This window comes from Rhinatrema bivittatum, chromosome 5, assembly GCF_901001135.1.
Source record: "Rhinatrema bivittatum chromosome 5, aRhiBiv1.1, whole genome shotgun sequence".
In the NCBI taxonomy this organism is placed as follows: Eukaryota; Metazoa; Chordata; class Amphibia; order Gymnophiona; family Rhinatrematidae; genus Rhinatrema; species Rhinatrema bivittatum.
Window position 1 is genome coordinate 3,820,989 of NC_042619.1, and position 27,939 is coordinate 3,848,927.

The following is a 27,939-nucleotide window of genomic DNA, read 5'->3' on the forward strand; positions in this document are numbered from 1 at the left end:
AATGGTTTGATAGTCATGGTTTGATTTTCAAATGTAAAAGATTGAGGTGGTTTATGATGTGAATCAGGAACTGTGGGTAAATAGATCAATTCTGTCCATGTTTAGTTTTAATGTGTTGTGTGTATCATGTTGTGTTGTGTGTATCATATTGTGGGATGCATGAGGAAGGTTGTATAGAAAGGTGAAGGAGTTAAGTCATGGTCTGGAGGGGTATCTGGAAGATTCTATAGACAGCCGAGGGGGCTGTGTCATGCTGTAGGAGGTGTGAGGCTGTATAGACAGTTGAGGAAGTAATGCTTCAGCGCAGAGTTTATGGGTCTTGCAGAGATGTGTGGTTCAGAAGTGCAATAGAGCTACAGGCATTATTGGAATAGTAAAAGCAAAAATGTAAAACTTTTACACACTTTCTTTCTGCAGTGTTTCTCAGTACGCTTGCTAGGCTGGGTGGAAATGACAGAAGAGGAGCTTGCTCCAGGAAAGAGCAGTGTAGCAGTGAATAACTGCATTCGCCAGTTATCCTTCCACAAGCAAAACCAGCAGGATCCTGCCAAGGACTGGGGGGAGGTAAGTCCCTGTGCTGTTACTGCCTGAAACGGGGGAGGGGAGGTGAGTCCCTGTTCTGTCATTGCCTGATACTGGACTGGGTGGGTGGGTGGGGGTGAGTGAGTCCCTGTGCTGTCACTGCATGGGGGTGGGGAGTAGTCCTTGCTCGAGACTGGAGGCATCAGGACATGCTAGGATGTAAAGCTTCTTGATGCTATCAATGACTGCTTCACGGAGCAGCTGGTTCTAGAACCAACAAGAGGGGCAGCTACTTCAGATCTAGTTCTTGGTGGAACATGACCTGATACAAGGGGTTACTGTGGTAGGGCCATTAAACAACAGTGAGGATAATTCCACTGCTGCTCCTTGTGACCTTGGGCAAGTCACTTCATCCCCCCTTGTCTCAGGTACAAAATTAGATTGTGAGCCCCCCGGAGGCAGAGAAATACCTATAGTACTGAAATGTAATCTGCTTTGAGGTGCCTGAGAGAGAGAATATAAATCAAATAAATAAATACATAATGCGATGAAAGTTGACATAATCATGGGAGAGAGGGCCTTAAGTAAAACTAGTGCAGTGGCATATAACTTTAAAAAGGGCGACTGTGACAGAATGGGAAAATTAGCAAAAAAAAGTAAATAAAACTAAAAAGCGCAGTTGCAAAGGATAAAGTTTGTATGAGGTGTGGACATTGTTTAAAAATACCATCTTGGAAGCCCAGATAAAATGTATTCCATACAATAGAAAAGACTGAAGGAAAGCCAAACAACTGCCAGTATGGGTTTAATGGTGAGATAAGAGGCAGTTAAAGTTAAAAAGGTATTATTCCGAATTGGAAGAAAATAGGCAAGAGCATAAGCCCTGACAAGGTAGATGTAGAACAGCAATAAGATAAGCCAGGAGAGAATTTGAGAAAAGCATGCCAGTGAGGCAAAATCTAATAAAAGCTTTTTCAAGTACATTTAAAGAGAGAAACCTGTGAGAAAGTTATTTGGGTTACTAGATGATGAGGGGGAAAAGGGGATGCTCAGGGAGAAATATGGAAATGGCAGAAAAACTGCATGAATTCTTTGCCTTGGGCTTTACTGAGCAGGATGTCAGGAACATGCCCACACCTGAAGTATTCTTGGATGGCGAGGATTCTCTAATAATGGTGGATATAATAGATATAACTGAAAAACTGGAGAGTAACAAATCACCGGGACTGTATGGTATTTACACCAGAGTTCTAAATGAGCTCAAACATAACATTGCAGACCTGTTTCTGGTGTTTGGCAACCTATCATTTAAAACCACTACAATACCTGAAGACTGGGGGGTGGCCAGTGTGATGCCAGATTTTAAAAAAGGCTTCAGGGATGAACTGGGAAGCTATAGACCTGTGAACTTGATGTTGGTGCTGGACAAAAGAGTAGAAGCTATTCTTAAGAACAAAATCACTGGCCATATAGGTAGACATAGTATAATGGGGAACAATCAACATGGTTTTAACAAAGGGAAGTCTTTTTTTATAAGTCTATTCGATTTTATATGAAGAAGTAAATAAGCATGTAGATAAAGGTTGACATAATAAGTTTGGATTTTCTGAAGACATTTGGCAAAGTCTTCCATTAGATACTCCTCAGGAAATTAAAATGTCATGGGATAAAAGGCAGTGTCCTATAGGGATTGGAAGCTGGTTAAGACAGGAAACAGTGAGGGGATCAAATTTGTAGATGATATGAAATTATTCAAAGTTGTTAAGAACTTAAGAATTTGCCATACTGGGTAAGACCGAAGGTCTATCAAGTCCAGTATTGTGTTTCCAGCAATGGCCAATCCAGGATACAGTAAATAGATCCCATGCTCCTGTAGCACAGTGATAAGTAGTGACTATCACTTAAGTCTGCTTGGTTAACAACAGTTTGTAGACTTCTCCAGGAACTTCTCCAAACCTTTTTTAAACCCAGAACATAACATACGAAATTGCCATGCTGGGTCAAACCAAGGGTCCATCAAGCCCAGCATCCTGTTTCCAACAGAGGCCAAACCAGGCCACAAGAACCTGGCAAGTACCCAAACACTAAGAAGATCCCATGCTACTGATACAATTAATAGCAGTGGCTATTCCCTAAGTAAACTTGATTAATAGCCTTTAATGGACTTCTCCTCCAAGAACCTATCCAAACCTTTTTTGAACCCAGCTACACTAACTGCACTAACCACATCCTCTGGCAACAAATTCCAGAGCTTAATTGAGCATTGAGTGAAAAAGAATTTTCTCCGATTAGTCTTAAATGTGCTACTTGCTAACTTCATGGAGTGCCCCCTAGTCCTTCTATTATCTGAAAGAGTAAATAACCGATTCACATCTCATTCAAGACCTCTCATGATCTTAAAGGCCTCTATCATATCCCTCCTCAGCTGTCTCTTCTCCAAGCTGAACAGCCCTAACCTCTTCAGCCTTTCCTCATAGAGGAGCTGTTCCATCCCCTTTATCATTTTGTTTGCCCTTCTCTGTACCTTCTCCATCGCAACTATATCTTTTTTGAGATGCGGCAACCAAGAGACTGTAAGGTAAGGCAGAGAGGCCCAGGGGGCCACAGAGCAAGGCAGAAGGCCTAGATAGTCCACAAGGCAAGGCAAGACAGGATAACCAAGAGAAAGTGGCCAATGAATAGGCATTGAGCAGGCTGGCTTAAGTATGGCTGAGGTTTGGGCATTGTACGATGTTAAGCGCCAAACATGCAGAAGGCAAGATAATTGGCAAAGTAGTGAACAAGGCTCACTGAAGACTCCTGGTGGAAAGAAGTCCGCGCAGCAGGTCAAACCTTGGCACAGGAAGACTGCACAGCAGGCAAAAGTGTGACACACTGCTCGTTACTTCCTAGATGCTGCTTTACATTAAGACCACAGCTTAGACAGAGTTCTTCGAAGCTTGTGTGGTCTTTAGCTTTCTCTGTGGACAAGCAAAATAGTAAGTTGCTTACAAATAATAGGTGTTACAGGTAAGCAACTTAGCTGTCTCAGATTCGACTGTGGGCAGGGGTGGGGGTTCTCATCTGTCAAGATTGCTGTGAAAGTGGTAGGGTCTTGGTCTGTAAGACAAGAATGTGGTTTGGGAGTTCTGTACAAACTGCATTTCCTTCGCTCTCTGTACAGTTTGGAGTAGATGTTAGGATATGATGTGGGTGTCCCTGTACATACTGCACTTTCTAGAGTCTCTCTCACGCCAGACCTAATTGTGGGTGTTCTCTTTCTTTTCAGGGTAAGAATATGCTGCTAGTACTGGAAAATGACACTTTGAACCTGTTGGACCCCCTGGAGCAAACACTGCTGCATTCTCAACCTATTGTCAGCATTCGAGTTTGGGGAGTTGGTCGGGACAATGGGAGGTAGGTCTGTAAAGAGGGGAAGGGTGGGCTTATTACAGCCTCTCAGCATGGGGGAGGGGGAAATGTTGGGAGCCTTCAGCATCTACCTCCTGTAAGGAAGGGGAGGGGGGGTGGGGACCCTTTCTGTATAAGGGAGCGTGGGCTGGCTCTTTGTTAAAGATTCATTACTTGCTGTGCATGCCACGGTCTATTTTTCTAACTGGAAATCTCCGGATTTGAACTGAATGGAGGACATTAGGGAAATCTACTGCAATAGAATTTAATTTTCAAAAGGGAAATTGACAAAATGAGAAAAATCATTAGGAAAAATCTGAAAGAGCAACTGCAAAAGTTAAGACTTCACATTAGGCATGGACACTGTTCAATTATAATATCTTAGAAGCTCAGACTAGATGTATGCCACAAATCAAAAAAGGTGGAAGAAAGGTCAAACGATTGCTGGTATGGTTTAAAGGTGAGGTGAAAGAGGCTATTATAGAGAGAGAACATCTTTTCAATAATGGAAAAGGGATCCAAATGAAAAAAACAGGAAACAGCATAAGCACTGGCACGATAGATGCAAAGCACTCATAAGGAAGGCTGAGACAGAATTTGAAAAGAAGCTTGCGGAAGAAGAAAAAATTCATAATAAAAACTTTTTCAGGTACATTTGAAGCAAAAAGCCAGCGAGGAGTCAGTTGGACCATGAGATGATGGAGGGGCAAAAGGTGACTAACAGAGGAGAAGGCCATAATAGAGAGATTAAATGATTTCTTTGAGTTTTTACTGAGGAGGATGTAAGACAGGTACCCATGCTAGAAGCGATATATAAAGAGGATGATTCAGAGAAAATGAAACTAATCTCAGTGAACCTGGAAGATATACAAGGGTAAATTGACAAACTAAAGAGAAGCAAATTACCTTGACCAGATAGTATATATATCCCAGAGTCCTGAATGAACTGAAAAATGAAATTGCTGACCTGTTATTATTAATCTGTAATCTATTATTAAAATCAGTGATGGTACCTGAAGATTGGAGGGTGGCCACTGTAATGCCAGTTTTTAAAAGGGGTTCCAGAGGTGATCCGGGAAATTACAGGCTGGTGAGCCTGATGTCAGTGCTGGTTAAAATGATTGAATCTATTATGAAGAACAAATTGCTGAACATATAGATAGCCATAGTTTAATGGGACGAGCCCAAATGGGTTTAACAAAGGGACGTCTTGTCTCTCTGATTTGCTACATTTTTTTGAAGGCGTGGATAAAGGTGAGCCAGTTAATATAGTATATCTAGATGATCAGAAAGCATCTGACAAATTATCTTACAAGAGACTTGAGTCATGGGATAGCGACAATGTCTTATCGTGGATCGAGATCTAGTTAAAAAATAGAAAACAGAAAGTAGGGCTAAATGGTCAATTTTCTCATTGGAGAAAGGGATCTGTACTGGGACTGCTGCTGTTTAACTTATTTATAAATGGTAATAATGAATGAGATGGTTAAATTTGCTGATGATACAAAATTATTCATCGTTGTTAAATCACAAGAGGACTATGAGAAATTACAAGAGTACCTTGCAGGATTGGGGTACATGGCATTTAATGTGGACAAGTGCAAAATGATGCACATAGGGAAGAGGACCCCAGATTATATCTACACAATCCACATTGGCAGTCACCACCTAGGAAAAGGATCTAGGCGTCGTGGATATGTTGAAATCCTCTGCCCAGGATGCAGTGGCGGCCAAGAAAACAAACAAAATGCTAGGATTTATTGGGAAAAGAATGGCAAATAAAATAGAGAATATCATAATGCCTGTGTATCGCTTCATAGTGAGACCGCACCTTGAGTATTGTCTGCAGTTCTCATTACATTTAAAAAAAGATATAGCAGAATTAGAAAAGGTATAGGTAACCAAAATGATGAAAGGGATGGAATGATTTCCCTATGAGGAAAAGCCAAAGAGGTTAGGACTCTTCGGCTTGGAGAAGAGACAGCTGAGGCAGGGATATGATAGAGGTCTATAAAATGATGAGTGGCGTGGAATGGGTAAACACAAATTGGTTGTTTACTCTTTAAGAAAGTACAATGCCTAGGGGACATGCAATGAAGTTACTAGGTAATACATTTATGACAAATAGGAGAAAATACTTTTTTACTCAACGCATAACTAAACTCTGGAAATCATTGCTGGAGGATGTGATGCAAAATGTTAGTGCAGCTGGATTTAAAAAAATATTTAGACAAGCTCCTGGAAGAAAAATCTATTAAATATTATTAAGGTAGACTTGGGAAAATCCACTGCTTATCCCTGGGCATTTGCAGCATAGAATCTACTATCCTGCCAGGCACTTGTGACCTGTATTGTTCACTTTGGAAACAGGATGCTGGGCTTGATGGATCTTTGGTCTGACCCAGCATAGCAAAACATATGTTCTTATAACATTTTGGCTCCCAACCAGGAAATCTGCTGCTGAGCTAAAGTAGCAGATGCCCTTGCTGTGCTAGTGGGAGAAGCCGATCCGCATTGGCCAGATTGCCGTTCACTTCCTTATGACTTTACCCTGTCACACACTCATAGCTTCTTTGTGTTTGGGGGGAAGAGAAGGGGGGCCTTCTGCAGTCTCCTTCATAAGGGGGAAGAGTGGAGAGCCTCTTTAGTTTCCCGATGAAAGTGGGGAGGGGCAAGAGAATTTAATTTGTTATTCGGAAGTGGTAGAAAATGGTGGGATTGGAGGGAAGCTTGCTCAAAGAAGAAGCAAACATCCTATATATAGCCAGCCAGTCCTCCCTAGGATAATGTCAGGACTGTAATTACTGGGTCTGAAACTATGCTTTTCCGAGTCCATCGTTTTAGTACTGTGTGACTGCAGGTGAGAATGCAAAATAAATCATTTTCCATGACTATGCCCAAGCTGTGGAATGATCTTACACTGTTTTTGAGGGAAGAAACCGATTTAATACGGTTTCGTCGCAAATTGAAAACCTGGTTTGATGATCTCAGATCTAGGAATTGATTTTAGATTTGTAGATGTATTTACTTTTACTGATTGCAACGATGATTTCATCTCATATATGGATTTATTTTGACTGGTAGTAATGAACGAGAAAAGCTGGAAAGCTATGAGCACAAATGCTCGTAGTTTGGGCAATAAAATCCCAGATCTGCAAGCCCTAATGGTGGAGGCGGACTTGGATGTTGTTGCTGTCACGGAGACATGGTTCACAGAATCTCATGACTGGGATACGGCAATACCAGGCTATAACTTGTTAAGGAAGGACAGAGAGGATAGGAAAGGGGGAGGAGTGGCTCTTTATGTCAGAAACAGTATCCAAGTATCTGAGCTGCAAGGAAGATGGGGCAATGAAGAAGCACCATGAGTCGACCTAAAAAAAAATGGGACATCCATTTTTATTGAAGTGGTTTACAGGCCTCCAAACCAAAAGGAAGAGCTGGACAGAGATCTGGTTGAAGACATCCAAAAGATAGGAAAGAAGGGAGAAGTGGTGATCGTTGGAGACTTTAATATGCCAGATGTAGACTGGAGAATCCCATCTGCAGAATCTAACAATAGTAGAGAAATAGTGGATTCCCTGCAAGTAGCTTTGTTCAAACAAATGGTAATGGAACCCACGAGAGAGGGAGCTATACGCGACTTAGTGCTCACTAATGGAGATAATGTCTCTGATGTCCAGATGGGCGCCCATCTCAGCACCAGTGATCATCAAACGGTATGGTTTAATATCACAAAAAGGATACGGAAAAGAAGCACAAAGACCCAAGTTTTCCAGTTCAAAAACACGGACTTTGTTGAAATGGGGAAGAACTAGAAGGCTGGGAGAACAAGAGAGATGTGGAACAACAGTGGACCAAACTAAAAGGAGCAATTACCAAGGCAACTAATCTATATGTTAGAAAAGTAAAGAAAAGCAAAAGAAAAATTAAACCTATCTGGTTCTCAAAGGAGGTGGCTGACAAAATAAAGGCTAAAAGAAGAGCGTTCAAGAAATATAAAAGATCCCAAAGGGAGGAGCACAAAGAAGAATATCTGGTAGAACTGAGGGAGACGAAGAAAGTAATCAAGACGGCAAAAGGTCAAGCGGAAGAGAGGATTGCCAAGGAGGTAAAGAGAGGTGACAAAACATTTTTCTATACATCAATGAAAAGAGAAGTTCAAATTGGTATAGTGAAATTGAAAGGTGGAAAGGATCAATGTGTGGAGAGAGACGAAGAAATGGCAGAAATATTAAATGAATACTTCAGTTCTGTGTTCACTAAAGAGGACCCTGGAGAAGGACCATCGCTAGTTAATAAGAAACTGGCGGGGAATGGAGTAGAAGTAACTCCATTTACAGTAGAAAATGTATGGGAAGAGCTGGGGAAACTGAAAGTGGACAAAGCCATGGGGCCTGATGAGGTTCATCCTAGGATACTGAGGGAGCTCAGAGATGTGCTGGCGGGTCCCGCTGTGTGACCTGTTCAATAGATCCCTAGAAACGGGAGTGGTGCCGAGTGATTGGAGAAGAGCGGTGGTGGTCCCGCTTCACAAGAGTGGGAACAGAGAAGAGACTGGTAACTACAGACCAGTTAGCCTCACCTCGTTGGTGGGAAAAGTAATGGAGTCACTGTTGAAAGAGAGAATAGTGAACTATATACAGTCGGGAGAATTGCTGGACCAGAGGCAGCATGGATTCACCAGGGGAAGATCCTGTCAGACTAATCTGACTTTTTTGACTGGGTAACCAAGGAATTGGATCAAGGAAGAGCGCTCCATGTCATCTACTTGGATTTCAGCAAAGCTTTTGATACGGTCCTGCACAGGAGACTGGTGAATAAAATGAGAAGCTTAGGAGTGAGTGCCGAGGTGGTGGCCTGGATTGCAAACTGGTTGACGGACAGAAGACAATGTGTGATGGTAAATGGAACTCTCGCTGAAGAGAGAGCAGTTTTAAGCGGTGTACCGCAAGAATCGGTGTTGGGACCGGTCCTGTTCAATATCTTTGTGAGCGACATTGCGGACGGGATAGAAGGTAAGGTTTGTCTTTTTGCGGATGACAGTAAGATCTGCAACAGAGTGGACACACCGGAAGGAGTGGAGAGAATGAGGCGGGATTTAAGGAAGCTGGAAGAGTGGTCAAAGAAATGGCAGCTGAGATTCAATGCCAAGAAGCGCAGAGTCATGCATATGGGGAGTGGAAATCCGAATGAACTGTATTCGATGGGGGGAGAAAGGCTGATGTGCACGGAGCAGGAGAGAGACCTTGGGGTGATAGTGTCTAATGATTTGAAGTTGGCAAAACAATGTGACAAGGCGATAGCTAAAGCCAGAAGAATGCGGGGCTGCATAGAGAGAGGAATATCAAGTTAGAAAAGGGAAGTGATTATCCCCTTGTACAGGTCCTTGGTGAGGCCTCACCTGGAGTACTGTGTTCAGTTCTGGAGACTGTATCTCCAGAGAGACAGAGACAAGATGGAGGCAGTCCAGAGAAGGGCGACCAAAAAGGTGAATGGTCTTCATCGAATGACTTATGAGGAGAGATTGAAGAATCTAAATATGTACACCCTGGAGGAAAGGAGGAGCAGAGGTGACATGATACAGACTTTCAGATACTTGAAAGGTTTTAATGATCCAAAGACAACGACAAACGTTTTCCGTCGGAAAAAAATCAGCAGAACCAGGGGTCACGATTTGAAGCTCCAGGGAGGAAGACTCAGAACCAATGTCAGGAAGTATTTCTTCACGGAGAAGGTGGTGGATGCCTGGAACGCCCTTACGGAGGAAGTGGTGAAGACCAAAACTGTGAAGGATTTCAAAGGGGCATGGGATAAACACTGTGGATCCATAAAGTCTAAAGGATATGAATGAAGAGAAGAGGCATGGGGGGTGGCTTGCGAGAATGACGGCTACTACCTGGAGAGTAATATCCTTATTCAATAAACATACACACGATTAATGCAATACCAACATTGCTCTATGCGTCAACGGCAAGAGGAAATGTGGAAAAAAGAATTTGCATCCACAAAAAAGCAGGGGAGTAGCTTGCTTGTTATGGTGGTTACTACCCAGAGTCAATTAAGCCTGATACTTCACTTGGAATACATATCCAGTGCAGCTCACTGCTTCAACGGCAGGGGGGAATGAAGAAAAGAGGATGTATATGCAGACAACAACCAATAAGGACTGAATAGCACAGGCTGGGTAAACAAGCGTGGGAGTAGCTTGCTTATTACGGCGATTACTACCCCTAAACAATTAGCTAGATACTTCACTTAGATGCAGCACTAGCACTTCTATCTATATTGATGGCGGGGGTGGAAGGGAAATAGAATCAAAAAGTTACTAAAAAGGGCCAAGAGTAACAGCTAAGTATGAAAAAAATAAGTGTGAACGCTTGCTGGGCAGACTGGGTGGGCCGTTTTGGTCTTTTTCTGCCGTCATTTCTATATTTCTATGATGGTATTTTATTGTAAGACCTAAAAAGTGATTCACAATTTTATAAATAAATAAATGTCTGGCCCAAGGCTGAGAAGTGACTACACAACAGTGCGTGCTGTGGTACTGCATCCCCTTGTAGGCTTAGTGAGTGCTTTGCTGCAGAAACCTAAGACTCTCATAGCATAATCTCTCAAAAATAAGATTACAGCTATTGAATTCAAAGTCTAGCAGGTCTCTCTATAAGGTAATCCACGTGATGGAAGGCATCTGTAGTCAATGCTGCAGCTAAAAAAAACCCAAGCCTGGTGTAGGCTTTAAGGCCTGGTATTGATCCTGTTGTATAAGAAGATACATTCCTTGCCGGGTCAACATCCTGTCTCTGGGACACCTGAAAGTACCCAGCAGATCTCAACAGGAAAGTCCTTTCCCTATTGCTTACTTCCAGTATAAGAGGTGGAGACTGATTATTATGGACCTGTCATCCAGAAACTGGCAGCAAGTTCTACAACTTAATTGTGCGTTGACTAAAAAAATACTTTCTTGAATTTCTTTGTTTCATGGAGTGCCCCCGAGTCCTGATTGATAGTGAATGTAACCACCTTCTGTTTACCTGCTCCATACCACACATGGTTTTATAAACCTCCAAGCTAAAGAGCCCTAACTTATGTAGACTCTCTTCACAGGGGAGCCACGCCATACACTTTCTCATTGTTGTCACCCTCTTCGGTCTCTTTTCTATGTCTGCTATGTCTTTTAGAGATGGGGCAACTAGAACAGGATATACTCACACAGTGGATCGATAGAGAGGCATGCGCTATCGTCCATTCATTCCTTATAATAACTAACAGTCTGTCATGAGCTGAGGATTTCGATGGTCTTTTCCTGGGTGGTGACCCTTAATGTGGAACCTAGCACTATGACTGTACATTTAGGACATTTCCCCTGTGTTTGTGCACATTAAATGTCATTAGCCATTTAGATTCCTAGTTCCCCTAGTCTCGCCTTTTTCTTATGCAATACCTCACAGTTCACTGATATTTTAATGATTTTGAATAATTGCTCCCGTTGTCACTCAGAAGGTCCTGAAATGTATTACCCCTTAACCTTCGAGGGTGTCCCTTCTTATGCTTTTTTGTTCCTGGGTTATAAAGATGGTCTGAGAGATGCCCAAAGTGTTCATAAATATATTTGTAATTAAGCCCCCATCCCCCAGTGAATCTGGTTGCTTCAGCCCTTGAGTCCTTTTCATTAGCTCAGTGTGTCATTTCTGTACTTGTAACATTTGACTTTCCTTTCTGAAGGTACATGTGCACACTTCAATCCCATTCTCCTAAAAGTTTCTAAATATATTAACTAATATACCCAGAATCTTATCCTGCTTAGAGAGGAAGGGCAGTATCTGGATATAAGTGTAGGGGAGAGGCAGAGGCATAGCCTTGGGAGGACCCACCCAGTTCTTATGTCCTGCAGCAGGTCAGAGTTACGGCCCATGTGGAAAAGGAAAAGACAGTAGCATCTGCATTGCTGATTGAAGAGGAGCCTTAGGAAGCCAAGGAAGGGCTGTTACTGTGTGGGGTCTGCCCAGGACCTTTCTGGCCGCCAGTGCAGTTCATGCCGTGCAGAGCTCCCTAGATATGGGACGCATCCATGAGTGGAAGAGCTACGGTTGCAAACCATGACTGCTGGTATCTGGAACCTGAAGATGGTGGCAGTATAATTGGAATTAGGGGGATGTGGAGATTCAGGGGAGAGTGGGAACTTAAGGACTGGGTGGAGGCAGTAGGGCCTTGGGAATTGGTTGTGATTGGTGGGAGAATAGGAACCTGGATTGATTGAGCTTTGGGGGAAGAGATTAGGGGACTCAGGAATTGGGTGGGGAGTGTTGGAAGAGTGGGGGACTCAGAGATAGGATAAGGATAGGGGGATGTGGTGGGTTAGTGAGGGCTAGAGGATTGAATGGGGGAGGATGGGGGTTTGCAGATTGGATAGGGACTGGGGGTAAGCAGCGATTTGGGAGAGAAGTAGGAAAGTAGGGACTCTGAGATGGCTTGGGGAGACAGTGGGGACGGCATTTCTGTGGGGTTTGTGGGTGGTCCTGGGAGGGTATGAGTTGGGGAATTTGAGGTGGGTTAAAAGGTGGCAGATAAGAGGCTGTGGAGGAGTGCGAGGCAGTGGAAATGTATAGGTGAGTAATGGGAGGGAATAAGATGTGCTAGACAGAGGCAGGACATGGAGGTGATTAGCAGGAAGGAAGGGGCTAAAGGATATGAGAGGCAAAGGCTGGGGAAGGGATGAGCACAGACTGGAAGAGTAAGATACAGGGGAAATGAGAGGGTGGGAGAGATTGGCTGACAAGGAGACGAAAGAGGGCGGTGAAACAGTCGATAGAAAGGCAGAGGAAAGAGACGTATAAGGGAAAGGGTATTAAGGCAGGAGGAAAGAAAAGAAATAGAAAATGGAAATGAGATCCGGAAAAGGAGTTGAGAGAAGATAGACTGAGACCATTATTCAGTTTAGTGATTTCAAGGTCCGTTTTTGCACACATGCAACTCTGATTTTTTTATATTCTGCTTAGTACTGGAGGAAATGCATTTTTGTTTCTCTTTTTCTAATGTATTGCACGAGGAGTGACAATCTGTTTCTGTCGGCCACAGTTTGTGGTCACGGACTTGATTAGGATCTGTGTGTATCCCACATGTGACCAAGGTGCAGTATTCTCTTAGGGATCTATAGCAGTCCAGCTTCATCTGTTTTCCCCCAACAGGAAGTGTATTGATGTTCTAGGGCCCGTGGCAATATTTACAGTGCTGCCTTTTCCTGGGTAGGATCCTTGCTGTATGAGTTCTGGGAATTGGTATTCTTATGGTACGGTAGGTTTCCTCTATAGGTTCAGAGTGACGTTTTTGCAGGGTTTTTTTTTTATTACTTCACAATGTTCATTTACTAATACAGGAACAGCGAGTCATAGACCCACTAACTGGACTTCTTTTGAATTGCTTATTGCCCCCATTAGTGGGTTGTACAGTAACACCGGCTATAATAATATACCAGTCTCAATTCATCAAGGCTTTTTAAAGAAGCATAAAGGAATTTCTTCTTTTTATTTTTAAAGTGCAAGTAAAAACACTTACCTTCCAATTAGTTCACTTGCGCTGCCCAACGTCCAAAGCTGTTAGCCAATATACTGTAATTGTAGCTGGAGTCAAATAATAGAGTAATTATTGTCCAGCAGAGCAAATGCCCGACATCATGATCTTTTGGCGATGTAATGCCTGCATCAGAGGCTATTTCTTGCTGTCCAAACATTCTGCAAAGTAAAATTATTGCTATGATGAAAAGATTTAAAAAGGCAGTAATAAAAGCACTTGTATGCTTACTTCATTCAAGTCAACATCTTATTTAAAAAATGGTGAACCCATACAGTGCCTTGCAAAAGTATTCAGACTCCTAAAAAGTCATCAGATTTGTATGGATTCCAAATGACCCTTACACTGGTGGTTCCAGACAGTATGTTTATTGCACATCAGTATACTCTTAAAGCAATTAAATTCATTATTTCTCTAAATGTTTTGTAAAATAAAAACTGAAAAACACTCCCTGCATAAGTATTCAACCCCTGTGCTATGGCAGCTCCAGGTTTACACAGATGAAATATATTGCCCTAAAAATCGGCTTACCATTGGCCTCTACCTTTCCTGGATAAAAGACCCCTAATTCCAGTACCATTCGTCAGGCTGTGAAAATTAAGACCAAAGAGCATACTAAGGAAATTAAAGATAAAGTTACAGGCGTGCACAAGATAGGAAAGGCTACAAAATAATATCCATGTGCTTGAATATCCCAATGAGCCCTGTTGGGAGGACATGAAAGCTGCATCATACCAGCCCCACACACTGCCTCGACAAGGTCGTACCTCAAAACTCAGAAGGAGACTTGTGAGAGAAGCCACAGCGCGGGCAGCAATCACTCTGTGGCTGAGACTGGCGTGGAGGTGCACCAGTCACTCGCTCTGCATACAGCTGGCCTGCATGGGAGCGTGGCTGGAAGGAAGCCACAGCGCGGGCAGCAATCACTCTGTGGCTGAGCCTGGCGTGGAGGTGCCCCAGTCACTCGCTCTGCATACAGCTGGCCTGCATGGGAGCGTGGCTGGAAGGAAGCCACAGCGCGGGCAGCAGTCACTCTGTGGCTGAGACTGGCGTGGAGGTGCACCAGTCACTCGCACTGCATACAACTGGCCTGCATGGGAGCGCGGCTGGAAGGAAGCCACAACGCGGGCAGCAATCACTCTGTGGCTGAGACTGGCGTGGAGGTGCACCAGTCACTCGCACTGCATACAACTGGCCTGCATGGGAGCGTGGCTGGAAGGAAGCCACAGCGCGGGCAGCAATCACTCTGTGGCTGAGCCTGGCGTGGAGGTGCCCCAGTCACTCGCTCTGCATACAGCTGGCCTGCATGGGAGCGTGGCTGGAAGGAAGCCACAGCGCGGGCAGCAATCACTCTGTGGCTGAGACTGGCGTGGAGGTGCACCAGTCACTCGCATTGCATACAACTGGCCTGCATGGGAGCGTGGCTGGAAGGAAGCCACAGCGCGGGCAGCAATCACTCTGTGGCTGAGCCTGGCGTGGAGGTGCCCCAGTCACTCGCTCTGCATACAGCTAGCCTGCATGGGAGCGTGGCTGGAAGGAAGCCACAGCGCGGGCAGCAATCAATCTGTGGCTGAGACTGGCGTGGAGGTGCACCAGTCACTCGCATTGTATACAAATGGCCTGCATGGGAGCGCGGCTGGAAGGAAGCCACAGCGCGGGCAGCAATCACTCTGTGGCTGAGACTGGCGTGGAGGTGCACCAATCACTCGCTCTGCATACAACTGGCCTGCATGGGAGCGTGGCTGGAAGGAAGCCACAGCGCGGGCAGCAATCACTCTGTGGCTGAGCGTGGCGTGGAGGTGCCCCAGTCACTCGCTCTGCATACAGCTGGCCTGCATGGGAGCGTGGCTGGAAGGAAGCCACAGCGCGGGCAGCAATCACTCTGTGGCTGAGGCTGGCTTGGAGGTGCACCAGTCACTCGCTCTGCATACAACTGGCCTACATGGGAGCGTGGCTGGAAGGAAGCCACAGCGCGGGCAGCAATCACTCTGTAGCTGAGACTGGCGTGGAGGTGCCCCAGTCACTCGCACTGCATACAACTGGCCTGCATGGGAGCGTGGCTGGAAGGAAGCCACAGCGCGGGCAGCAATCACTCTGTGGCTGAGCCTGGCGTGGAGGTGCCCCAGTCACTCGCTCTGCATACAGCTGGCCTGCATGGGAGCGTGGCTGGAAGGAAGCCACAGCGCGGGCAGCAATCACTCTGTGGCTGAGACTGGCGTGGATGTGCACCAGTCACTCGCATTGCATACAACTGGCCTGCATGGGAGCGTGGCTGGAAGGAAGCCACAGCGCGGGCAGCAGTCAATCTGTGGCTGAGACTGGCGTGGAGGTGCCCCAGTCACTCGTTCTGCATACAACTGGCCTGCATGGGAGCGTGGCTGGAAGGAAGCCACAGCGCGGGCAGCAATCACTCTGTGGCTGAGACTGGCGTGGATGTGCCCCAGTCACTCGCTCTGCATACAACTGGCCTGCATGGGAGCATGGCTGGAAGGAAGCCACAGCGCGGGCAGCAATCACTCTGTGGCTGAGACTGACGTGGATGTGCCCCAGTCACTCGCACTGCATACAACTGGCCTGCATTGGAGCATGGCTGGAAGGAAGCCACAGCGTGGGCAGCAGTCACTCTGTGGCTGAGACTGGCGGGGAGGTGCCCCAGTCACTCGCTCTGCATACAGCTGGCCTGCATGGGTGCGTGGCTGGAAGGAAGCCACAGCGCGGGCAGCAATCACTCTGTGGCTGACCCTGGCATGGAGGTGCCCCAGTCACTCGCTCTGCATACAACTGGCCTGCATGGGAGCGTGGCTGGAAGGAAGCCACAGCGCGGGCAGCAGTCACTCTGTGGCTGAGACTGGCGTGGATGTGCCCCAGTCACTCGCTCTGCATACAACTGGCCTGCATGGGAGCGTGGCTGGAAGGAAGCCACAGCGCGGGCAGCAGTCACTCTGTGGCTGAGACTGGCGTGGAGGTGCCCCAGTCACTCGCTCTGCATACAACCGCACCGCACAAACCAACGGACAAAGGGGGAAAATGGCACCACAACGAACCGCGCACAAGATGGCGCCACTGCAGCCCACCATGTGAAGTGCCCACCGAGCCCGAAGCGAGGCCTAGCCCATCGAGGAGCCGCTCAACCCGCTCAGAAACCCCCTTCCCTTGCCCTAACGTGGAGGTGCACCAGTCATTCGCTCTGCATACAACTGGCCTGCATTGGAGCGCGGCTGGAAGGAAGCCACAGCGCGGGCAGCAATCACTCTGTGGCTGAGCCTGGCGTGGAGGTGCACCAGTCACTCGCTCTGCATACAGCTGGCCTGCATGGGAGCGCGGCTGGAAGGAAGCCACAGCGCGGGCAGCAATCACTCTGTGGCTGAGCCTGGCGTGGAGGTGCCTCAGTCACTCGCTCTGCATACAGCTGGCCTGCATGGGAGCGCGGCTGGAAGGAAGCCACAGCGCGGGCAGCAATCACTCTGTGGCTGAGACTGGCGTGGATGTGCCCCAGTCACTCGCTCTGCATACAACTGGCCTGCATGGGAGCGTGGCTGGAAGGAAGCCACAGCGCGGGCAGCAATCACTCTGTGGCTGAGACTGGCGTGGATGTGCCCCAGTCACTCGCTCTGCATACAACTGGCCTGCATGGGAGCGTGGCTGGAAGGAAGCCACAGCGCGGGCAGCAATCACTCTGTGGCTGAGACTGGCGTGGAGGTGCACCAGTCACTCGCTCTGCATACAACTGGCCTGCATGGGAGCGCGGCTGGAAGGAAGCCACAGCGCGGGCAGCAATCACTCTGTGGCTGAGACTGGCGTGGAGGTGCCCCAGTCACTCGCTCTGCATACAACTGGCCTGCATGGAGCGCGGCTGGAAGGAAGCCACAGCGCGGGCAGCAATCACTCTGTGGCTGAGACTGGCGTGGAGGTGCCCCAGTCACTCGCTCTGCATACAACTGGCCTGCATGGGAGCGTGGCTGGAAGGAAGCCACAGCGCGGGCAGCAATCACTCTGTGGCTGAGACTGGCGTGGATGTGCCCCAGTCACTCGCTCTGCATACAACTGGCCTGCATGGGAGCGTGGCTGGAAGGAAGCCACAGCGCGGGCAGCAATCACTCTGTGGCTGAGACTGGCGTGGAGGTGCACCAGTCACTCGCACTGCATACAACTGGCCTGCATTGGAGCATGGCTGGAAGGAAGCCACAGCGCGGGCAGCAGTCACTCTGTGGCTGAGACTGGCGTGGATGTGCCCCAGTCACTCGCTCTGCATACAGCTGGCCTGCATGGGAGCGCGGCTGGAAGGAAGCCCTTACTGAAGGAAAATGACAAAGCATCAGAGCGACTCAGCTAAAATGGAGGATTAGGTTTTGTGGTCGGATGAGACAAAAATGGAGCATTTGGCCAAAATGTAAAAAGCTATCAGGAAAGTTTTAAAAGCGTTGTTGTGCAGAAACGGCAGCATAGGCGCGTATGTGGGCTGCGGGCGAGCAATGCAAATTTCAAGAAGCCAGGAAGTACGTGCGCACCCGTGCGCGTCAAGAATAAGGAGGTGAGGGGGTGGGGCCAAGACGTCCGTGCATAACCCTGACCAAGTTCTGCAGGTAACTTTACCTCTGGTCCTGAGGAGGCGCCAGTCAGAGAGAGAGAGAAAGGGCCAATCTGACACCGTCCCACTGTAACGGGGGCACTTTCTGCTCGGGGGGAGGTGGTGTTACATTGGTCTGCCTAGGCGCCCCCGCCAAAACCCACCCTGAGTTGAAAGTGCCCCCTTACAGTGGGATAGATATAGCGTCTCTTGTGAGCACGTGTGTAAGGCTGCAGCACATACGCCCGGTAGGAATATTTAAATGGTACATGCGGACTTGAACGCACAATATAAAATTGGGCATATTTTTGCTCGAGAGAGCCCAGTACGCGTGTTTATGGGCGCACACGTGCACCTTTTAAAATGTACTTGTATGTGTGGTGCAGACCTAACACTGCCCACTCCTCAGCAAACATCATCCCAGCAGTTCATTATGTGGGTGGCAGCTTTTCCTCAGCGAGGACTGGGCATCTTCTTATAACTGAAGGATGGATGGTTAGTGCAACCTACAGGGAGATACTGCAAGTCAGCCTGCTTCAGTCTGCTAAAATACTGAACCTTGGGAGAAAGTTTACCTTTCAGCAGGACACTGAGCCCAAAGCAACACAGGAGTGGTTGAACAACAAAAAGGTGAATGTTCTACAATGGCCAAGTCAAAGTATCATTACTTTTATGTGCCTTACTGTAAACCGTTGTGACGGTACCCACCTTAACGAGGGTATAGGAAAGATTTAAAATAAAGAAAGTTCTCAAGCCAATCGAGAATCTGTGGCAGTATTTAAAGTTTGCAGTCCATAAGAATCATCCGACCAACCTGAACAACCTGGAGCAAATCTGCCAGGAAGAATGGGCAAAAATCATTCCCAAACAGTGTGCAAAGCTGGTGGAAACCTACCCCAAGAGACTTAAAGCTGTTATTGCAGCAGAAGGTGGTTCTACCAAGAATTAGTCTCAAGGGGCTGAATACTTATGCAAGCAGCTTTATTCAGGTTTTTAATTTTATTTTACAAAAAATGCCGAGAAATAAATAATTGTGACTTTGAAATTTTATTTTAAGGGCTAACTGGTTTGCAGTAACCATGCTGTCTGAACCAATCTGTGTAACTGCCATGTTTAATTCACACATCTGCTGACTTTTTGGGGAGTTGAATACTTTTGCAAGTCACTGTATATCTAAGGCCACTTTACAAACTCTTAGGAAGCTTAGATCTCCATTATCATTTAGATGCAGTCGATATACAATGTTTTTTTCCAAGCAGCACTCAAAGAAAAAAAGAGCTCTGGTTTAATCTCGATATATCTGTCTGGCTAAGCCACAGTCATCTCTTCTTAAATCTGGCCAAAACAGAAATGACTCGACTCCCTTCCCCAATACGTTTTCAGTCCTGCATTATCCCTTTTGTTCAAGAGATTTGAAACCTAGGATTAATTTCTGACTCTCGGCTCACGTTCAAATCACATATAAAAAAAATAGCAGTTTGAGTCTTTCTGGAAGCCCCGTATTATGCGCACACTCGAGCCATATTTGGAATTGGATAATTTCAGGATGTCATTCAGTATCTAGAAATCACTAAACTTGATTACTGTTCTTTATTTAGGTTTTCTTAAATATACCCTCAAAGCCCTTCAAGTTATCCAAAATTAGGGCCCTTCAGAATCCGACCATAACTCAGCTGTCTTGATGTCTCTCCATTGGCACCCTGTAGAATAAAGAATTTAATTCAGATTTCTCTCTATGGTACAGAAGTGGGAAAGTCCCCCCTAGCATTAATTAATTCTTAAAAATGTACCAGCTGACTAAAACGATGAGATCCACTAACAAGTGCCTGTTAGACATCCCAAGCTTCTGAAACCAGGGAAAGACTCTTTTCAGTCATGAGTCCAACATTGGTACAAAAATGGAAATACAAATAAATGCAAAAACAAATGTGGTTAGCAGCAGAAAGGTATTTAAGTGCTAAATTTGTTGCAAGGTGTTAGCAAGCCTATCAGTGTGTCCTGCAAATCCAAACATTGACTGCCTGGTCAGTTCAATCATTCACCTTCAGAACCAAAACTCATACATACAAAAAGAGAGGGTGGACAAGAGTCCTAGATCAACATTGTTTAGATCTACATTTTTTTTTGAAAAGCCCAACAGAACAAATTAAACTGTTGTCTGCAAAATAATGCAAGCAAATGATTAGCTTTTATTCATGAATGTGTATATTAAAAACTCTGCTTATCTCTGCCAAAATTTACCATTCTTCAACCGGGCCATGAGTCTCAGTTGTTCAAAATGGAGAACCGAAAGAAAAAGACATCGTCTCTTAAATGTCAGACAATCGTCATGAATGACATAACTATTCCACAAATCTCCTGCAAAGCAAAGGCAGATAATGCTGTGGAATAAGCATGATGACATCAAATCTTAAAGTAAAAAGACACTTAGATCAAGTTCAGAGTTGAGACCCCAGGTGCCACAGTCTTAAGTTTGTAAATCCAATGTTCTAGGCACAGCAATCTAAGGATTAGATTGCCCCCACGTCAAATCAGAACAAGCCATTCAATCACACAATACTAGAGGGCATTAAAGGAAATGTATTTATTTACAGTGATTTCTTACCCCCCAATTGCCAGATACCAGTTCTGGGCAGCTTACAATTTCACACACACAAATCAGAAGCATAACATAATAAAAACAAAAAACCCCTACCTACACCCCCCTCAGAGGCCTCCGGGAACAGATGAACTTTTAATGATTCATCTCATTTCAATGAGTCACTGAAGGAGCATTAGGACGATGATGTAATAAACTGGACCAATGCTTTATCATTCTTAGCTTCACCATTCGCATGGTCTTACCAACATGCACCTTTTGACATGGGCATTCAGTGAGGTAGATGACTACTTCCGATGTACATGAGGTGACGTGTAATTAGCTGAAAGAACAGTCAATGAAGAAGTGTTCATAGACATTTGACAAACAGAGCAACTTCCACATAGGTGTGATGTGAGCCAGTGGTGAAATGACAGCGTGTAAGTGAGCTTTTTTCTAGTCAGCCTTCCTGTAATCTCATCATGGTTATTACACTTATGGGTGGAAGGCTGAAGATGTCCGATTCCCCTGATGTTCCAGCGCTCTGTGGGTTCTCATTCTTTATTGCCCTTCTCTTCCTCCTCTTCCCTGCCTCCTAGTTTCCATGGTTTTTCTGTCTTCTTGTCTGCTAATGCTGTGCTTTTTGACTCTCTTGCTGCACTCTGGGACACAGGGAGAGGTACAGTATTATCCTAGACCCCAGCCCCATCACCTCATCAAGTGTCCTCATTCTATTATATCAACATCCTGTCCTTGTCCTTTTCTGGTGCTACATGTGTGTCCTCCTCTTGATTCAGTCTGCAGCTTGTGCTGTCAGTAGTTGTGTTACTGGTGCTACCTGAAACAGCAGGTTGGAAAAACTATATATGGTGTTAATTGCTGCAGTGTGGTGTGGTAAATCACATAAATACATGGGAAACTGGCAGTCTTGGGCAGGTGAGAAGAGAGCTAACGAGGCAGGTCGTCATGTACCAGGAGAGCAGTGACCTAGAAAGATCTATGCTAGCTGTGTCCGAACCATGTGCTGGAACAGGCAATGTAGAACCAAACTCACAGAGAGAAGCCAGTGGTAATAGGAACATTCAATTCTGGAACAGGAAGGGAAAGGAGGAGGAAAAGCATCAGTATTCGGTGTATAGTGGAGAGATTGGGGACAGAGGGAGCAGGAAAGAAATAGTGAGTTGCAATAATGTAAAAGGGAAGAGATCAGGACCTCCACAGAAGCTTGGAGTAGACATTATTGTAGAGTTGATGAAAGGCAGATTGTATACAGAGAAGGGTGACATCAAGGTGACAGAAAATAAGTGTGAGGTCATGGTGAAGAATTGGGCTTAGGTAGGATTTCTTGCTAGGAGAGGGATAAAAATTCTGGATATGTCTCATAGAGTTTTAGAAATGATAAACAGTACTAGCATTTCAGTTTTAGGATTTGACCATTCATTCATCATCATCATTCCTCAATAGTGCCATGCTCTGGCTTCCACCCTGCCATAGATAGCTCAGGATTTGGCTCTTCACCCCCAAGGAAGAGGTCAGGCCATGGCAGAGGAGGCATCACAAGTACCTTAATATTGTTCTTAAAGAGTTTGCTACAGGTCAGTACTACAGGACTGGACAGGTGGCATGACCCAACCCATCTGATCCACCATCATTGAGGTTCTAGGTGCGTTTGAAGAAACCATCACTCACAGTTCATCCATCAGATCCAGATGTTTCCAGCTGTCTTACTCTTCCACTTTTGGGTCTTTATGAAAATGGAATATTCTGGTTATTGAAACCCCACATTTGTTTGTTCCCACTCCATATGTTGACAGGGATTTTGCCTACGTCGCAAGAGACAAACTGACCCAACTACTAAAATGTCATGTCTTCCATTGTGAGACACCTGCCAAGAATATCGCCACCAGTTTACATGAAATCTGCTCCAAGGTGAGAGATTTATTTATTTGCAAGCTCCCGCTATATTAACAATATTTTGTTCATGGTGGGTAACACTTTTTAAAATAACACTTAAACAGTTCAATAATACAGTCAATAAAACATCAATTATCTGCTATCTTTAGAGCTTTTCTAAAACACTTATTTACTAATTGGCGTAATCCAACTGGGAAGGTATTCCAGAGAGAAGGAGCAACTTCAGAGGAAGCCCACTTACTGGTAGTCACAAGTCTCACAGACTTTGACCTTGGAGGTGCCAACAACTGCTGGTCCTCAGAATGCATCTCTCTACTAGTTTTATATGGACTCCTTTAATTAGATAGGACAAATATCATAGAGTATCAATGTATCAGCAATAAAACCTTAAATTTCACAATACAGCTCTCTTAAAATGAGGATAATGTGAGATTGTAGCGGACACCTTGCTACCAGATGGGTAGCCACATTCATTAATAATTGCAAAGATCATACATGGGTTTTATGTAAACCCACATACAGAGCATTACAGTAGTTAAAATCGAGAAAACGAAAGTGTATTACTGTTTTAAAATCTTCACTTCTAAAACAAACCTTAAACAATGCAACGTATGTAGTTTACAGAAGACCTTTTTCACCAGCAGTTAGAGCTGAAGCAAAAAACCAAATGTCTTATCAATATAAAATCCCAAATTAGGTGTTATATCCACTGATACAATCTCCTTCCCCCTCCATTTTATCTCTGGGCAATCACAAAGTAGTTTAGCACCATCTACCAGAATTAATTCTGTCTTTCTTAGCATTCGAACAGGTTAATCCACATCAGTGGGTTATGTACCTCTTCTAGCTGATGGAGACAGAGCAAAGCTGACATGACTGTATCTATACCCCTGCACTGACATCTGCCCTCCAGTATTCTCCATCTTCAGCAGATGCTGGACATGCATCTCCCTACTGGGGATTGTTTAAAAAAAATTTAAGAAAGAGGAAATGAATTTCCCCTGCTCTCCTGTGGTGATACCTTATGGTCCCTCCCTCAGTTGAGTTTATCTGCAGATCCCTCCCTCAGGCGAGTGCCTAGGTCCGGTAGCTGGTTTTCCAGCATGGACTTCGCTGTAGAGAGACTAACAGCTGAGAGGCCAGCAGGTTCAGGAAGATAAGCGCGGTGGTGAAGGCCTTTGCCCTCTCCCCTCACAGCTGGAGACCAACTCTATACTTGGCCGGGGCAGGCTGAGCTCAAGTAAAGAGTAATTATAAAATAATAAGAAGAAGGGGAGTTAATTTTAGGGATTCCATTCCCCTTCTGGTCTCCAAGCTCAGTGCACTGATCTAACACCCGTTCTTGTCTCTAGGGGAGCTTGGGGAGTCATGGCAGCTTGATGGGTTGAGCAGCCTTGTTGGCTAGGCCCTACTCTCAGGCTTTGCTTAGATGCCACTTGGTAGGCCATGGTGGCTTTTGTGCACTTTTCTACACACAAGTCCTCTGTGAAACAGCGTCTGACAGTTTGTGCTTGCGCTCCTGGGTGTGTGCTTAGGTGGGCGCCTACCTGGACTGCGTATTGGGTGCCTACATTTTGGGCATCTATAGAGTGCGCTTATTGGACAGAGCTTGTTTTTTTGAGCACTGTCCAGGCTCGCTTGTGCGGGTACGCAGTTGGGCACACAATTGTCAGATGCTTTTGGGAGCGAGCTACTAGCGGGTGTTTATCCATGGTGCCAGTAGCAAAAAAGCCTAAGCATCTTACCCTTTGTGTTGCTTGTGTGGCTTTTGCAGAGAATACTGGCGGGCAGATGTTGGCTTTGCTCCATCTGCTGGTAGAGGTGCATAACCCACTGGTGCAGATTATCCTGTCTTCATTAAAGAAAAATAAATTATCAGGTAAGTAGTAATTTCTCCCAGGACAAGCAGGATGTTAGTCCTCACATATGGGTGACATCATCAGATGGAGCCCTGTCACAGAATACTTTTGTCAAAGTTTCTAGAACTTTAACTGGCACACTGAGCATGCCCAGCATGCCACTAACCCTGTGGCCATACGGGATCCCCCTTCAGTCTCTTTTTTTCCACGCAGCAAGTTGCCTTGCGGTTAGGAGTTCTGTGAGAAATTTCCTCACACTTTTTTTCTCATGGAAAAATTCAAAGTGTATCTTCCTAAATTCACCCTCACCGGGGTTCCCCATCGCGTTCCGTTCCCTCAGACACTCGGTAAGTGCTTTTCCCGCGATTCCTGGTTGGTTCCCGCCTGCATACCTCTCGGTACTTCAGAATTGCCTTTCCAGCAAGGCCATCCTGATTCAAACCGACAACCAGGAGGCGATGTGGTACGTCAACAAGCAGGGTGGACCGGGCTCCTTCCTCCTGTGCCAGGAAGCTGCACAGATATGGGCATGGGCCTTGCCCACTCAATGTACCTTACAGCCACCTATTTGCCGGGTGAGGACAATGTACTGGCGGACAGGTTGAGCTGCATGTTTCTTCCGCACGAGTGGTCTCTCAATCCCACAGTAGCGGACTCAATATTCCAACGTTGGGGTTACCCTTACATAGACCTCTTTGCGTCAGTCCACAACCGCAAAGTAGAAAATTTCTGCTCCCTCACTCGCAGCCACCACTCACACCAGAGAGATGCTTTTGCCCTCTCGTGGGCCAGCGGTCTCCTCTATGCATACCCTCCACTTCCACTCATATCGAAGACTTTCGTGAAGTTACGGAAGGACAGAGGCGTAATGATTCTGATAGCCCCTCACTGGCTACGCCAGGTGTGGTTTCCAATCCTCCAGGATTTATCAGTACGCCGCCACATTCCTCCGGGGAAGGATCTGCTTCTGATAACTCAGAACAACGGATGCCTGCGCCACCCCAACCTCCAGGCCCTATCTCTGACTGCCTGGATGTTGAAAGGTTAATACTCCAACCTCTTAACCTTTCCGAGTCGGTGTCCCGAGTCCTAGTAGCTTCACGAAAGCCTTCCTCGAGAAGGTCTTACCACTCCAAATGGAAAAGCTTTACAGTATGGTGCACCTCTATGTCCTTAGACCCCTTCACTTGTTCCACAGTGAAGTTTCTGGACTATATCTGGCACCTGTTGGAGGCAGGCCTGAAAACTTCCTCCATCAGGGTGTGTATCAGCGCGGTAGCCACGTTTCATAAAGGCGGAGGGGATGTTCCTATTTTGACACAACCCTTAGTAACGCGCTTTATGAGAGGCTTGCGCCACTTAAAGCCTCCACTGCGCCCTCTGGCCCCTTGCGACCTTAACGTAGTTTTGGGACGGCTCTTGAAACCTCCGTTTGAGCCTCTCCACACCTGTGATCTCCGTTATCTCACATGGAAAGTAGTTTTCCTTCTCGCTATCACATCCGCTCGTAGAGTTAGCGAGTTGCAGGCTCTAGTTACCGACCCGTCATACACTAATATGCTGCATGACAGGGTAGTGCTCCGCATTCACCCTAAGTTTTTACCAGAGGTAGTGTCGGAATTTCATATTAACCAATCTATTATCCTACCTACCTTTTTCCCAGGCCCCATGCAAACCCAGGAGAACAGGCTCTGCATTCCTTGGACTGCAAACGTGCTCTAGCCTTCTATCTGGACCGCACGTCGGCCCACAGGAAATCCATTCAGTTGATTGTGTCTTTCGATTCCATCAAATTGGGAAATCCTGTGGGAAAGCAGACTCTCTCCTCCTGGTTAGTGGACTGCATTTCTTTTTGCTACCAGCAAGCAGGCATTCTGCTACAAGACCGTGTAAAAGCACACCCTGTCAGGGCCATGGTGACATCAGTAGTGCACCTACGTTCAGTGCCGCTTGCTGATATTTGTAAGGCTGCTACCTGGAGTTCTCTCCATTCATTCGCAGCCCATTATTGCTTAGATAAGGCTGGCAGGCGTGATTCCATCTTTGGCCAGTTTGTTGTACGCAACTTGTTTTCAGTTTAACTACCTAACATCCTTCCACCAACCCATTCAGGGTTCAGGATGCCCTCCTAACCAAATTTCCACCCCTGTTGTTGTGCCTGTTGCACGTCTTTGGGTGCATTGCTCGGGCATCCTCAGCTCGGTACTCACCCATATGTGAGGACTACCATATGTTCTTACAGGACAGCAGGATATTAGTCCTCATGAAACCCGCCCGCCACCCCGCGGAGTTGGGTTCGTTTACGTTTTCTTATTTTATTTTTTGTATGTATTTTTTACTATAAGATGAGACTGAAGGGGGACCCCTGCTGGATGCAGGGTTGGTGCCGTGCTGGGCATGCCCAGTAGGTACCAGTCAAAGTTCTAGAAACTTTGACAAAAGTGTTCCGTGATTGGGCTCCATCCTGATGATGTCACCCATATGTGAGGACTACCATCCTGCTGTCCTGTGAGAACACCTGTTACAGGTAAGCAACTCTGCCTTGTTGTTTTCCAAATTCACTTCTATACTTTGACCTTATCAGCTCATACTTTGCCTTAGCATTAGGAGATGACTGTCTATGCCAGAGACGTTCTGCCTGGTGCATTTTGCGCTTTAAGGCAACCAATGAAGCAGTAAACCAAGTTACAAAATGGTGAATCTGTGTACTTTCAAAGGGGCAACCTTATCAATTGTTTTAACTAGTGATGCCAAAAAAGAATTAGCAAAATCCACTGTAGAGTCGCCATCCAATTCTTCCTCAACTAATTTCCACTCATAAGTGAATAAATCACTATCAATTTCCCCACATGAATACCTAGCAATAGTACTGAAAGACGGGATACTTTGACCTTGGGCCAGCCATTATAAAATGGTCAGACCAAGGAACTTCCAAAAAAGCTATATTAGTTACAACATTTTGATCAGCTAGAATACTAGGGAGTAAGATAAGATCAAGTGTATGTCCTGCCCTATGGGTTGGACAATCTCCCAGCTGTACCAAACCCATAGCTGAAATTGCTATTAAAAAAAATACTCAGTGTTGTAGCTGATGCTGGACAATCCGCATGGATATTAAAATCCCCCAAAATAATTAGTTTAGAATACCATAAATGCAGAGACATAAAATCTAAAACAGCATCCAATGATGTTATCTGCCAGCCAGGTGGCCAGCAGATCACTGCAAATGTTCATTACCCCATAAGTAATTACTAGACTCTCACCACTATTGTTTAGTTTATGAGGGGAAACTTTAACTGATAAACTTGACTGAAAAATAATCACCACCCCAATGCCCATGCCTAGCATGCTGATAATATGAATAACCTGGTGGGCGTAGCTGATTTAAAACCATGGCATCTGCCCCAGAATGCCATGATTCTGTTATGTAAAGAAAGTCTGGTTTTGAGCCAGAGAGCAAGGAAAAACTTATCTCAACCACAGAGCATGCATTCATATACATCAAACTCATAGAGCTAAACTACCTAAAAACGCTCCCT

At 45.7% G+C, this 27,939-nt stretch overlaps 1 protein-coding gene across 2 annotated transcripts in view; it reads left to right on the forward strand.

The window, feature by feature from the left end:
- APBB1 (amyloid beta precursor protein binding family B member 1) overlaps positions 1–27,939 on the forward strand; it is a 218,342-nt gene that overhangs the window by 144,912 nt on the left and 45,491 nt on the right. For both annotated transcript variants that reach the window (XM_029601910.1, XM_029601912.1), the window contains 3 exons: positions 418–564; positions 3,791–3,918; positions 22,442–22,556. In XM_029601910.1, the coding sequence (XP_029457770.1) occupies positions 418–564; positions 3,791–3,918; positions 22,442–22,556 (390 nt within the window). The remainder of the gene's footprint in view (positions 1–417; positions 565–3,790; positions 3,919–22,441; positions 22,557–27,939) is intronic.